Source organism: Apiospora aurea, assembly GCF_038362705.1.
Source record: "Apiospora aurea strain CBS 24483 chromosome Unknown utg000005l_segment0_segment0, whole genome shotgun sequence".
Classification (NCBI taxonomy): domain Eukaryota; kingdom Fungi; phylum Ascomycota; class Sordariomycetes; order Amphisphaeriales; family Apiosporaceae; genus Apiospora; species Apiospora aurea.
Genome location: NW_027117392.1, coordinates 4,402,067 through 4,414,738, shown reverse-complemented (window position 1 = coordinate 4,414,738; position 12,672 = coordinate 4,402,067). Strand labels below are relative to the sequence as shown.

The following is a 12,672-nucleotide window of genomic DNA, read 5'->3' as shown; positions in this document are numbered from 1 at the left end:
CTTGACAGTCCCTGGGAAAACACCCGCCTCACTTATTACTCGAACACCATGCATCGAGTCCATATCGGTCACAAAATGCGACTGGGACAATGTACCCCGTTGATGGCGACAACGCTGCCCCCACCATATCGTGTCATCCTGTATGGACTACCTAGGTATCATGCCAAGGGCAGCGTTGTCGCTATTAAGGGGATAATGTGGTAACCACCTGATATTAGTAGCTACTCTGTAGAACTCCAAGCAACCCTGTTCTCGATGAATAATGGACACCACATACTTCTGGCCGCCCAGCTCATTCTCGTAAAACTTCCGTAACGAATGATTGCCACCATCGTCTCTACTTTGCCCCATGTGTGTAGAGGGAGCACAATGGATCTTATATTCAGCCTGTCGGTTTAGGTTGCGACAGATGCTCTTCGAGAATGGTGGCTCCAGGATCGGGGACCTCCTGTCGTGCTCAGTAAGCTTTGGTTCATCGACGCTGATCATGGTATACTGAACTTACTACTGATCGCGGCTCCAGCGGCTCGCAAAAGGTTCGGTGGGTATCCCAGTCATGCTTTTGACAGTTCTTGCTGCAGTAGCTACCTATTATGTTAGTAGGAGCTTTACTTGCCATCCTTTGCAGGTGTCCCTGAACACATACCGGGCCATGTTACATCGAACACAACGAAGTAGCTCATCCCCATCGGCTCTGCATGCCCAATAATACTTGCTGTATGTGTGCGAAGAAGGCTTCTCGTCGGCAGAGTGACTATCATTAATGTCAGTTCTTCGTTCTGGCGACTGCCTGGGAAGGCGGCGACTCCTGGACATACCCTAAACCACTGTAGAAGAACTCGTCGCCTGCATCGTACGCGGTCCTGCCGACCTTCTTGGCCTTCTCGGTCTCTTCACGGTTCTTGCTGCCCATGATCCAGGGCGTGCCGTTGTTCTTGTACTCGTCCAAGGCGGTCAGGAGCTGAAGCTGCTCGAACATGTTGCGCAGGTGAGGCGCCAGTGTGTGCATCAGATTCATGTACTTGGCATCCACTCGGGCACCCAGCCGCATGGCTAGGATAACCAGGAGGATGACCATACGGGGTCGTGACTGATGACTGATCGGAGGCACGAACTGCGGCGAGAGGATCTTCTCCATCTTTCGGGAGAGGAGGCCGTCCTTCTCCATCTTCTCGACGATCACAGCTCGCTGGGACTCCGAGAATGTTAGGAGGTCGCACCCAAACATAGCCCCCAGTTCCTCGGCGATCTTGTAGTCGTCATCGGACTGGAGCAGACCTCTGCCCCAGGAACTCATGATGTCTGTCAGCTGTACGGTGCTGAAGTGTTTGAGCGACTTCCTACGTGGGTGTTGATGTTCTCTGGAGACGAGGCAGATACACAAAGTAGAAATAAATATTGGCATGTTTGTGAATCAAGGTGGTTATTGCTTCTCAAACCAGTTTGAGATATCATTATGGGAAGGAGCAAATGATTGTTCCTGCATTTACCAATCGACGTGTGTAACGCTGAAGCACCAAGTGATTCTGCATCGAGGGCCATTGAGAGCAGGTAGGTAGGTACCAATCAATTTGAACAACAGCTCAAGCTTGATTGAAAACTGAGGTCTGAATGTTTTCGAAGCATGCCAGTCGCCATGAGGAGACCCCCATGCTTACAGCTGGGTCGACGGTTCGATTATCAACGGGATACCTAAAGTATCGTATCCTCCTAATGGCGACAACGCTGCCCTTGGTATAATAGTATTCTGTAAGCATTTTCCGCCAGTAATCGACTGGCCTAATTATTTAGGGAATAAGTATCATGCTACTAATTGGATAAATAATACCAGGTTACTGATTGTTCCTTAGTCTATACTTAACAGGATGGGGATATTGCAGCACTAGTCTGTTTGCCTTGTGCCAAATTTACTAATGACCGATTTCTGGGACATACATATACCGAAATGCATGACTGCATCTGCCGGTTTGCGCGCCTGGTTCTCTTCGCCGATGCATATATGCCAAACAGCAGTGCCGTAAAGACTGACTAATAAGGCCTACATTGCGATATTCGCAACGTAATATTGACAACCGGTCGTAGATGCTGGTTGCGACTTCGCCAGTCCGCGAATCCCATGACGGATGTAGAGTTTCTATGACAAGCAAGCTTTGTACGGACGTTGCCATGCATGCACTATGTGTCAGAGTCGGGTGACTTCGTCAAGGCTGCCAAACAAACCTGAGCTGGTAGACAGTGAGCGACTATACTGTCGATGCAGGACCCACTAACCTTAGAAGGTGGTTTACCTGAGGAACGCACGTGGCAAGTGTGCATCGTACGCTAACCTATCTGCTGTCAATGTGTCCTTTAAACCACAGGAATGAGATCGATACATGCAATCATGACAACGAGAGTATAAGAAAGCTGGCATTCATACTTCAATTAGGAGGGATACTTTGCACGTATAATGGCGATGGACGAAATAATTGACCCGGCAGCGACTTCCTCGGCTCTCTTTCATTTTGATTGACAACGCTGTAACCTAAGTGGCGTTCGATCCCGTAACTCGTCAATGCGATCCATGAAATTCTAGATCAACCGGCGAACGGAGCTCGGCAAAGAGTATTTGGGTGGCTCAATGGGACAGAGAGTCGCAGTTGCAACAGGCTCTGGACCTCCCTGGTTTCAAGGCCTGAGTATTTCAGTTCCGACCCCCCACTACCCCCCCTTTCGAAGCGGCTTGGCTTGTAATAGGCATGCCATCAAATTCATTTTACACGCGCCCCTTATTTGGACATCAACCTTCCTGAAGCTAAAACAGCAATCTGATCGCCTGGGCATGGAAGGGGTGAGATGGGCGACGTAGAAAACACGAAGAAGTCAGAAACGAAGCTGACTACATGGGCATTACTGAGACTAGACATCTCCTTTCCGATTGTGAACACAAAATGCGCCTCGGGTTTCAAGCTGGCAAACATGATGCGGCGGCATGGTTGGACAGAATCCCCGAAAAGTGCAGCAGCTAGCTACCCACTACCCACTGTACAGTGACTGTCGATGGATGAGACGATGTAGGTGTGATGGGTGCCCATGCAATTCAGGGCAGCAGATCCAACACAGTGGACATGATATGCACGACTTGGCAAACGTCGCCAGGGGTCTCATCCCTTGCGATTGGGATTTGTCCTGGTCGTCTAATGAGCGATATGGTTTGGGTGTCAGCTTCTGCCTTAGGTACATAATACCCAAGTGTGCTGCTGTACGTGTATGCGCGTTCTAACTCAAGTGATCCAAATTTCCAATAACGTTCTGAACGCCAGCCGCCCTTAGCATCGCGATTCTCCGGGGCTTGTACTAGTGACGATAGCGGCGCATCTGCTGTACCAGCTGAGGCCTGTCGCTCCCTGGGCAAGTCGCTAGGTATCGTCAATTTCGATACCTTATCAGGTCAGCATTATAAGGTTCCAATTTTCTTAGTTGCTGGTAGGTCGACACCAGACATCCCGCCAGGGGGCACTACCTCACCCTTGCGGAATAACAGATTTGCAGTTGCGAGGGTGTGCTTTGCTGACCCGCATGTCATTTCTGCCAACGGCTCAAGAAGCGACGGTGCCTGCAAACTGCACACGATAGCGTCGATTGTCTTTTTTCCCTCCCCTTCTTCCTGTAATTCACGACAGCTGTTATGTCGTGAATCGCAGTGTCGCTGCCGATTGTCGCAAGCGCAAAGCTCGTTCCCGCCAGCTACATACCTCTCTCTCTCAGCCGTTGCTTGGTTGGGGGTTCGCTTGAGACACCGAGCCTTCTGTCACCTGCAACCTTACTTTTTTTGGGCGACCAAAAGCCGGAGAAGGACCCTTCCATTCACCACACGGGCTTAGCCACCTCGCATTGCAGCTCGAGCCTCGAGGTGCGATTGGCTCTGTCTAAGCCCCTGCTTCCCTTGTTCGAGATACAAGCACCCGCAGCTGATACCCGCCAACAATCGCTTTTCGTGGGCCCGTATACTGTCAAAAGAGACGACAAAGCGATGTCGACTGCTTTTACCACAAGCCCTGCGCAAACTCATCACCGCAGACGATCTTCGACCTCTGGCGCCGCGCCTCCAGCTGTCGGATACCGTGTCAACAGACCCAACAATCTTGCGCAGGGCTCTTCCCGATTACTCAACCCGTCAAACCTGAGTCCCATACCAGGTAAGTTGGAAAAAGCGGCCCTCCCCATTGGCGGCTGGTGGTTCCCCATGGCACCCGTTCCTTCAGATTCAACGCTGCTGTCGCAACAATTGCGCAACAATTTCTGCGCCCATGTGCCCTGCGCGACAAGCCAAGCGTGTTCGCTAACCAGGCCACTCTTGTATCGATAGGCACCCCGAACACAGGAAATATGCCCTTGAGCCGAAGTCCTTCCCCAATCCCCGGTGGTGGTTGGTCTTCTCCTGGTTTGAACATCAACTCGAGCGGCCAATCGAGCCCAGCGACGGCCTCGTTTTCGGGACCCAACGGTAGCAATGTGACTTGGGAGTCCGCAAGATTAAAGAGCCAGGGGGTCTCCGGCTATCCCTCCTTCTCAACTCAAAACCAGGGGTTCTTCACCCGTCATATGCGCCGCATATCCCGCAGCCTACCTACTTTCCAAGTGAGCCCGGATCAATACGCAGAGAAAGACAAGCCGGGCCGCAACAAATGGAATGCGCGCATGCTGGACAGGATACGGGCTGTCGTGGCGCGTATAGGCCGAAAATGGAAGATTCGCATGCTGATAGCTGCGATTATACTCTTCTGCTATTTGCTATTCTGGTTGACTCGTAAGGCACAACCCCCCCTAGTTTTTATCGTTCCTAGCGACTGACATGGCGTTTGGCAGCATTGGGATACCACTATAGGAGAGCAACGTGGCTCGGAGGCGGACAAAAGTTCGTCATTATCCTTGCCGCCAATGTCGGCGGTGGTGTGATGGAGTGGAAGGGTGCCAGGGAGTGGGCCATAGAGAGAGATAGCGTGAGGAACAAGCGAAAGTACGTCTCGCGCTGGGGCTACGACCTCGAGATTATCGACATGAGCACCAAGAAACGTTACGCCCACGAGTGGCGGGAAAGCTGGGAGAAAGTAGACAGCATACGAAACAGTTTCAGGAAGTATCCCAAAGCCGAATGGTAAGTTTCGGTGCAATGCACAGACACCCTCTCACACACCACCCACTAACACAGATATCTATAGGGTTTGGTGGCTCGACCTGAACACTTTCGTCATGGAGCCCTCCTACTCTCTGCAAGACCACATTTTCAACAACCTCGAGAAGCACATCTACCGCGACATCAACGAGTACAACCCCCTAAACATTTCGCACCCGCTCAAGGGAAACTACCTGGACGAGGCATCGCAGAGCGCACAGGGGGACGGTAATCCCGGCTCTGTCAACCTCATTCTTCCCCAAGACTGCTCAGGGTTCAATCTGGGGTCGTTTTTCGTGAGGCGCAGTGACTGGACTGATCGTCTGCTCGATATCTGGTGGGACCCGGTCGCGTACGAACAAAAACACATGGAGTGGGAACACAAGGAGCAAGATGCCCTGGAACAGCTTTACACGACTCAACCATGGATCCGCAAACATACTGCCTTCCTCCCCCAGAGGAAGATCAACAGCTTCCCCAACGGAGCCTGCTCGGATAACGGTATGGACCCGCGTATACACTACAACCAAAAGGACCGCGACTTCGTTGTCAACATGGCGGGCTGCGAATGGGGCCGAGACTGCTGGGGCGAGATGTACAACTTCCGCGAACTCAGCTACTATCTGAACCGAAACCCCTGGGAACGGTTCAAGGAAGATCTGATTGCCGTGATCTGGTTCAAACTCACGGGGCAAAAGGTCAAGTTGTAGGTGTACCACTATGCATTGCAGTCCGCAGCTACTGGCCTTGTGGACGCCACTCGTCGTCTTCTTCTTGCAAAACTCTTCGCAACCTATACCTATGTTTAGTGGTGCCCCGTCGTTTACCCATTTCCGATTCTTTGCCATGGCTCGGGTTGAGTCTTGTTGCACTATACCCAATTTTTTTACCTGGTCTCGCAAGAGATCATCCTGTTCTCATATCAGGCGCATCTGAGATGTTTCCACAGGAGTGGGCTTGCTGGAAAGAACTGAGAGGGAGTCTGGTTTGAGGAGTTGAAAGTAGACGGGGCCAAAGATGTCTATGTGTATATGTACCTCATGTATCTACTTGCGTTGATGCTTATGTTGAATGATAATAATCGAATGATAATGGTTCAGCCAGAGCGCGTACAAAACACGACTTCACTTCCGTATATTCCTATCCGTGATTGTGGTCGCACGTGAAATTCGCAAACTCTATCAAGGTATTATTATAGTACTATACTTGGCTCTTATTGGTATATCTCAGCGACTTGCATGCTCTACTCTCATCCAATGAAATACCGAGCTTCCCAAGGCTCGCCATGTTTGAGATGGCAGCTCTCAAGGTTTAACCGTGCATGCGAGTCATACTGAGATGCCACCCACGGAGCACTTGCAGGATGGCTATCCGTTGAACGGTATAACGGTTCGATCCGTTATGCGTTATGGTGCAGAAAATCCAGTGTGTCGCATGACGCCAAACGACTCTACGGGCCACGTGGATATGAGTTTAGGCCACGCCTTCGACATTGACCATGGAAATAGAAGTTGGCTACGAGGCTCGCATCTGCGTTGTCTGAACCCCTACAGCAGCCTCGCAGACATTAATCTGCCCACCTTGGTTAATGGTGCAGCGGCATACGTTACAAACAACGACCAGGCAAACAAGAAATGCTGCTTGCATGGCATAATGCAGTAGAGTAAGTAGGTAACCTTATGCCAATGGAAGGCCCGCAGCGGAAGAGGTTGGGCGAAGAGTTAGTTCCAAGGTTGAAAACCAATATACAGGTAAAACATCCAGGGTGCTGACTGTCGGTCCATGCTTGTCGGCGTGTAAACAAGCCAATGGGAATTGGCCTAATAGGTAATTCACGGCGCCGGTGATTCACATATCTTTCCGGCTGATGCCCACTCGTCAACTCTGTTCGGTACAGCCCGCTGTGATGAGGTAAAAGCAAGTAAACCACTCAGACAGACCAGGCAGAGTGAGTGAGTGAGTGAGTGAGTGGTTATACAGCCTGCTCCTACCATACAATGCTACAATGCGACCAACCCCCTTTCGGCTGCCGATGACCCATCTTAAAATGCACGCCATGATGGTATTCGTCCGATAGAGGGCAGTGGCAAGCAGCATCGCAGATGTACTGCATGTCCTGCTCTAGGTCCTTGACGTGGCAGCTTCTCAGGCGCGCGTCCCCATTGAGGATAGAGGAGTGAGATTGGCTGCCCCGCCACTCTCGCAATGGTCTGTGGGCAGATTGAGGCATCTCACTAGGAGAGCGACCCCATGTGGATTTTTCCCTTTTCCTTTTAATACTCCGACCCGGTTTCTTGCACATCCAGGCTTGAGCGAGACTGCCGGACTACGGCTACGTCTGTACTTTACTCTTAGAGGGAGGTAGCCCAAGCCCGATGCTCTGGGTTTTGCTAGATGTTAGGCTGCATCTGCGCTGCTAGGAGATCACACAGCACTGGTTTACGTAGGCTTAGTTGGGCTCGAGACAGGCTACTGCATGTGAATGGGGATTGATGCGACTGAGGCATTGATGGACTTTCCTTGAGAAAGAGCTGCAACTAGAGCTGACGAGGGCCCATTCCCATATTAATCCCCTCCAGCGGCCCCGAGGCCCCAGGACCCAAGATCCCCCCCAGCCACCCTGTATTTTCCAATGGTAGCCGCCAACGCTATCTTTTGCGCAATTCCCATCCACTACCCATTTTGTGTGGGGAGCTGAGCATCGGTTGTTTCCGCACCCCAAACAAACAACAATAATACTACCCGGTCCTTAAGTTTCCCTACCGAGATCCTCCACGATTTGATTTACACACACACACACGCTTGCTTTCGCCTAATAACCCCGCGGATGGCTGCCGACCAGCGACTGACGTCGTTTAGCCTGTCAAGATGATGACCCGCGAGCATCATCGCCGGCGCAGCCCCGAAAGTGAGCGGCGCCGGCGCAAGTCGCGACGGGACTCCAGAGAGCTTCTCGAGAACCAGCAGATGCCTGTGCCCGCGCCCTACGACATACGTAATACTGAACTAATCAGCACGCGACCGCGCAAACCTTCGACCTCCAATTCCGAGTCGGATCTGTCTCTCTCACCCTCATCCTCCTCTACCACATCATCACTACTCAACATCTCCCGCAAGGACAAATGGGGCTTTGGCTCCTTCTTCAGCAGCACCAGCTCCAAGCAACGGCAGAGCAAGGTACGGAAGAAGCGCTCCAAGAAGCGCTTCTTCCGCTTTGGGAACTCGTCCTCGTCGTCCACGAACTCGGATTTGGCCTATGGAAAGGGCTACATCGACCGTGAACGACGGAGGAGCCGCGACTTCACACCGCCTGGCAGACATGACAGACCTCATAGAGATGGACTGGAGGGCCAGAGACCGCTGCCCCCAGGCGGGAGCAGACCGACGAGGAGATTTTGGAGCTCGGGAGGAAGTTTGCGGAGATGGCGCGGCTGCAAAACAATGAGGACCTTAGAGCTGCCGGTAGGCACCGACCGTCAGCTCTCGTAGGCGCCGCAGCTGCTCTTAGCCATTTTCACCGAACCAACTCCGGCCATCGTCTGGACCGCGGCCACGGGAGCTCTAAGCCCAGCCACAAGTCTTCCGAAGATGAGGATTCCGAGTGGGAGTCTGCCTCGGAGGACGAAGAGGAGTCCAGCGAGGATGACTTGGGCCTTGCATACGGATCCAACGACCACCTGCCCACTCAGCCGCAGCAACCTGTCCTAAAGAACAAACAAACCGAGCTAAGCATACCCCCTGACCTTGAGAGGCCGCTTCACCGGAAGCCTTCCATCGTCGATCCCCGGCTGTTCGGGCCCGTGAACTCGTTGCGTGGCATTGTCCGAACCCCCTGTGGGTTTGACAAGGTCGACCGAAGCACCGTCGAAGACACGCGCGGTCTACCGGTCGCGCCCAGTGAGACGGTATCCTTTGAAGGCCGCCCGCTGCAAGAGGTTTACCCAATGCCAATTCCTGACCCTTCGCGCTACGACGCCGGACGGGGCTCGATAGTTTCGGCGATCCAAGAGTCTGGACGCTCTAGGCGAGACACCAGGCCAGAGCCTGTCCCAATCCAGCAGCCAAAGCCAATAGTCCCGGTCTCGAGTAAGCTGTACAATGCATCGGAACCTGACGCGCGAGATTACCGAGACTCGCAAAGAACGTCGTCTTCTGGGAAAGGGATTACCGGCGTAGCGGCAGCCACGATTGCCGGTGCGGCACTTGCGGGAGCGTTGGCTAACGAGCGCAAGGAAGACCTCGATCGCAAGGAAGAGCGTGATCGACGCCGCGAGGCACGTCGCGAGGAACGCCGTCGCGAGGAGCGCCGCGTTGAGGACCGCGTAGATCTTGAACGAGAGGAGAAACTTCGAGAGGAACGCCGCCGTGAGGTGCTAGCGGAACAAGAGCGGGAGGAGAAGCGTCGTGAGGAACACCGTCGCGAGGAACGCTTGGAGCAGGAACGGGAGGAGAAACGTCGATCCAAACAAGCAGACACTAACTCTAGGAGCGAAAAGGCCGAAAAGCGACGGAACAAGGACGACCACAAGGACGACCGCAGCGAAAAGCGCCGAGAGAAGAAGACTTCCGAAGCGGTCCGGGACAACGACCGAGAGAGGCGACGCCGCGAGAGATACTGGGATGATGCCCCCGTATACGAGCGTGAGCGCGAACGCGAACGCAGGGACCGACCCAAGGATGAACGGCGGGACCGGGAAGACAAACCCGATAGGAAAGATGCCCCCAAGGATGAGATCCGCGAGGGAAAGCGAGCTAGTCGATCGACAGATCTAGACAGTTACCGACGGGTTGAGGACCCCACATACCCTTTTTCAGGAGGCCCAATTGACCCCTTCCAATTCCAGGTGGCCGACGACGCTTTCCAGACGCCCAAGAACGCAACAACGCCCAACCGACCGCTGACCCCGAACGTTGTTTTCGTGGAACGGGAGCCGGACTTCTCCAAATTTGAACTAACCGAAGCAGATACGAAGCCGCAAGAACGCCTGAGTCGCCGGGACTCTTACGAGCGCGAGCTCGAGCATGCAAAGGAAGCCTATAAGGAGGCGAAGCATGCCATTGCCCCAGTTGAACCCGCTGGTATGGCCGCGGCTATGGCTGCCGTTGAGGAGGAGCGTCGCGGCCGTAATCGCAGACGCGGTGGCGATTCGACTTCTCGAACCCGTTCGCGTCATGACACCCCTCCAAGAGACGCAATTCTGGAGGCAGCAGACCGCTACTATCGCCAACAGGTCATTGCACAGCAAATTGTTCAAGACCACGTGCGCGAGGCGACACCTGAGCGTTCAGTGGTTGACAAGTGGCAGGAGGAACCGGAAATTGAGATTGTCGCGCCTCCCGAGCAAGACGAGAAGCCCAAGACCAAAAGCCCATACGAAGCACCCAACGCCGACGTTCGTATCGATAATGTGCTGAGCCCAAAGGAGATCATGCAGCCAGATGGCCGTTTCAGGAAGCCTCGATTGGTCCGAGATCCGTCAGCTGAGCGAGGACGGCCCATGCTCAACATTGTGAGGCCTACGCCCGACCCTTCGCCTATGACCCAGGAACGGAAGCCTGAGAGCGAAATCACCAAAGTAGCTAAGGAGGTGCCCCAGACAAGCTCGAGAGCCACACCTGACGTCGTAATTGGACCTCGGGGCGATGTCGTTCAGGCTCCAGCTATGCCATCGAAGGCTGTAAGCTGGGGCGAGAACGAGACCAAACACTACGTCTTGGAGGATCCTGTGCGGGATAGGTCGTCTGACTCGGGTAGGAAGGTCGTCATGCCTGCAGAGACGCCCAAGCCGCGCCTCAGCAGGAAGGGCAAGTCAGGTGGATGGGACATTCTGGCAGCAGCAGCAGCTCCAGCTGTAGCATCCACCATCTCGGATTCTGCCATCGACGTCACTGAACCTGAGACGAAACGATCCAAGGATCCTCCAAAGGGCAAGCAGAGATCGCCATTCTCTTTCGAGGAGTTCGGTGATGAGCCCCCAGCAATTGGGCCAAAGCCATCGGGGCCCAGAAGTAAACAAATGCCAGGCTCTTTCGCCGATGACCTGGACTTCACTGCCACCGTGGCTGCTGGACTCCAGGATAGTGGTTTCGATCCCAACCTTGTCATAGACAACGCTGGCTACCATAAGCGCCAATCTCCCCCGGTTCGAACGAGCCCGGCACCTACAGGACGCCATTCGCAGAGACAGTCCCTGATCTGGGCATCTATGCAGTCCCGGCTGTGGATCCTGTCGCGTCTGAGCAGCGCGGGTTCGTCATTGGCGAGCTCCCCGAAACCCCTGCGGCCGAGAAGGATATCCCGACCGGGAAATCCGATTTCTACTCTCAGGCGGACAAGAAAGAGAGGAATGGCGAAGAGAAGGCACCAAAGCAAAGCAAATACGACAGATCTGAGATTGTTGTCATCGAGGATGAGTCAACCAAATCGTCCAGATCTGTCGACGAAGCTACCAGCTCCAGCCAGAGTCCTGTCTTAAGCAAGAAGGATCAGAAACGGCAAGACAAAGCGGCCAAGGCCAAGGCCATGGAGGAGGAAGAACTTGCGTCGGCCGTTTCACTCAAGGAATCAGAGTTCAGTGACACCCCCTCCAAGAAGAAGTCGAAGAAGTCGAAAAAAGCTGTTGTTATCTACGAGGCAGCACCAGCCACTGAAACAGATGGTCGAACCTCAAACGCCAAACCCGTGGATGATGAGTGGGATGCCCCTAAGAAGGATAAAAGGTCGAGGCGTGGCTCTGATTCACCTTCACGCACCAGTGTACGACCGCAACGCGCGATTCGCGAATGGGAGCCGAAACAGATCGATGAAAGGGACCTGCCCCAGCAAAGTAGCAAGACAAAGCGAGGCACTATCGCAACCGACACACTTGCCTGGTCTAAACCAGTGTCAGAAACTCGTGAACGTCCAAGCAGGCGACGTACAGTGGATGAATTCTCTTCGTTTGAGCTGCTTACTGAGGAGCCAGAAGATTTGGATCTATCTGAGAAACCCAAGACGTCAAGGCGCGAGTCGTCCAAGCACGAGTCCCCTTCGCGGGCCCCGTCAGTTGCTGACGACATCGTCGATTCTCCAAAGGAAATGTCTTCATCCTTCAGTGATCTACGCGACTTAAAGGGCAGTGCTCCCGATGACGAATTTGCCACCCCGAAGAAGTCAAAGAAGAGATCGAAGCGAAACTCGGATCTGTTCGACACACCCTTGGGTTCCCCAACCATGTCTCGGTCCTTCGCGCCTTCTGAAACGCCATCCGAGTCTCATAGACATCGCTCCAAGAGGGACTCCCGTGCAAGCTCACTGCCACGCTCCGCTGCGCCATCTGAAGGACCTTCTGACCCCCCAGACATCGGTCCACAAGGGAGTCTCGTGCTAGTTCACTGTCCCGCTCAGAAATAGCCGATGAAAAGGCTGAACGTAGTAAGCTAGCACTGAAACGCCGCAGTACTGCTGGTGGCATCCCCGGCGAAGGAGAACCGCCCGATCGGGGTCGCAGGAAAGAGGAGTCATTCCAATTTATTGA

At 53.7% G+C, this 12,672-nt stretch overlaps 3 protein-coding genes across 3 annotated transcripts; 2 read left to right on the top strand and 1 right to left on the bottom strand.

Moving 5' to 3' along the window:
- Window positions 1–382: 382 nt before the first annotated feature.
- On the bottom strand, window positions 383–1,297 carry PG986_007926 (uncharacterized protein; the record flags this gene model as incomplete). The annotated part of the gene is made up of 4 exons (XM_066844148.1): window positions 383–448; window positions 506–584; window positions 647–754; window positions 819–1,297. The coding sequence occupies 4 exons, from the start codon at window positions 1,295–1,297 to the stop codon at window positions 383–385; spliced, it is 732 nt and encodes a 243-aa protein (XP_066700260.1).
- Window positions 1,298–4,368: 3,071 nt separating this feature from the next.
- Window positions 4,369–5,865, top strand: PG986_007925 (galactosyl transferase GMA12/MNN10 family protein; the record flags this gene model as incomplete). The annotated part of the gene is made up of 3 exons (XM_066844147.1): window positions 4,369–4,789; window positions 4,849–5,137; window positions 5,202–5,865. The coding sequence occupies 3 exons, from the start codon at window positions 4,369–4,371 to the stop codon at window positions 5,863–5,865; spliced, it is 1,374 nt and encodes a 457-aa protein (XP_066700259.1).
- A 2,158-nt stretch (window positions 5,866–8,023) lies between these two features.
- On the top strand, window positions 8,024–12,548 carry PG986_007924 (uncharacterized protein; the record flags this gene model as incomplete). Its single annotated transcript, XM_066844146.1, has 3 exons — window positions 8,024–8,432; window positions 8,510–11,164; window positions 11,338–12,548. 3 exons carry the CDS (start codon window positions 8,024–8,026, stop codon window positions 12,546–12,548), a joined length of 4,275 nt encoding a protein of 1,424 aa, XP_066700258.1.
- Between the last annotated feature and the right edge of the window lie 124 nt (window positions 12,549–12,672).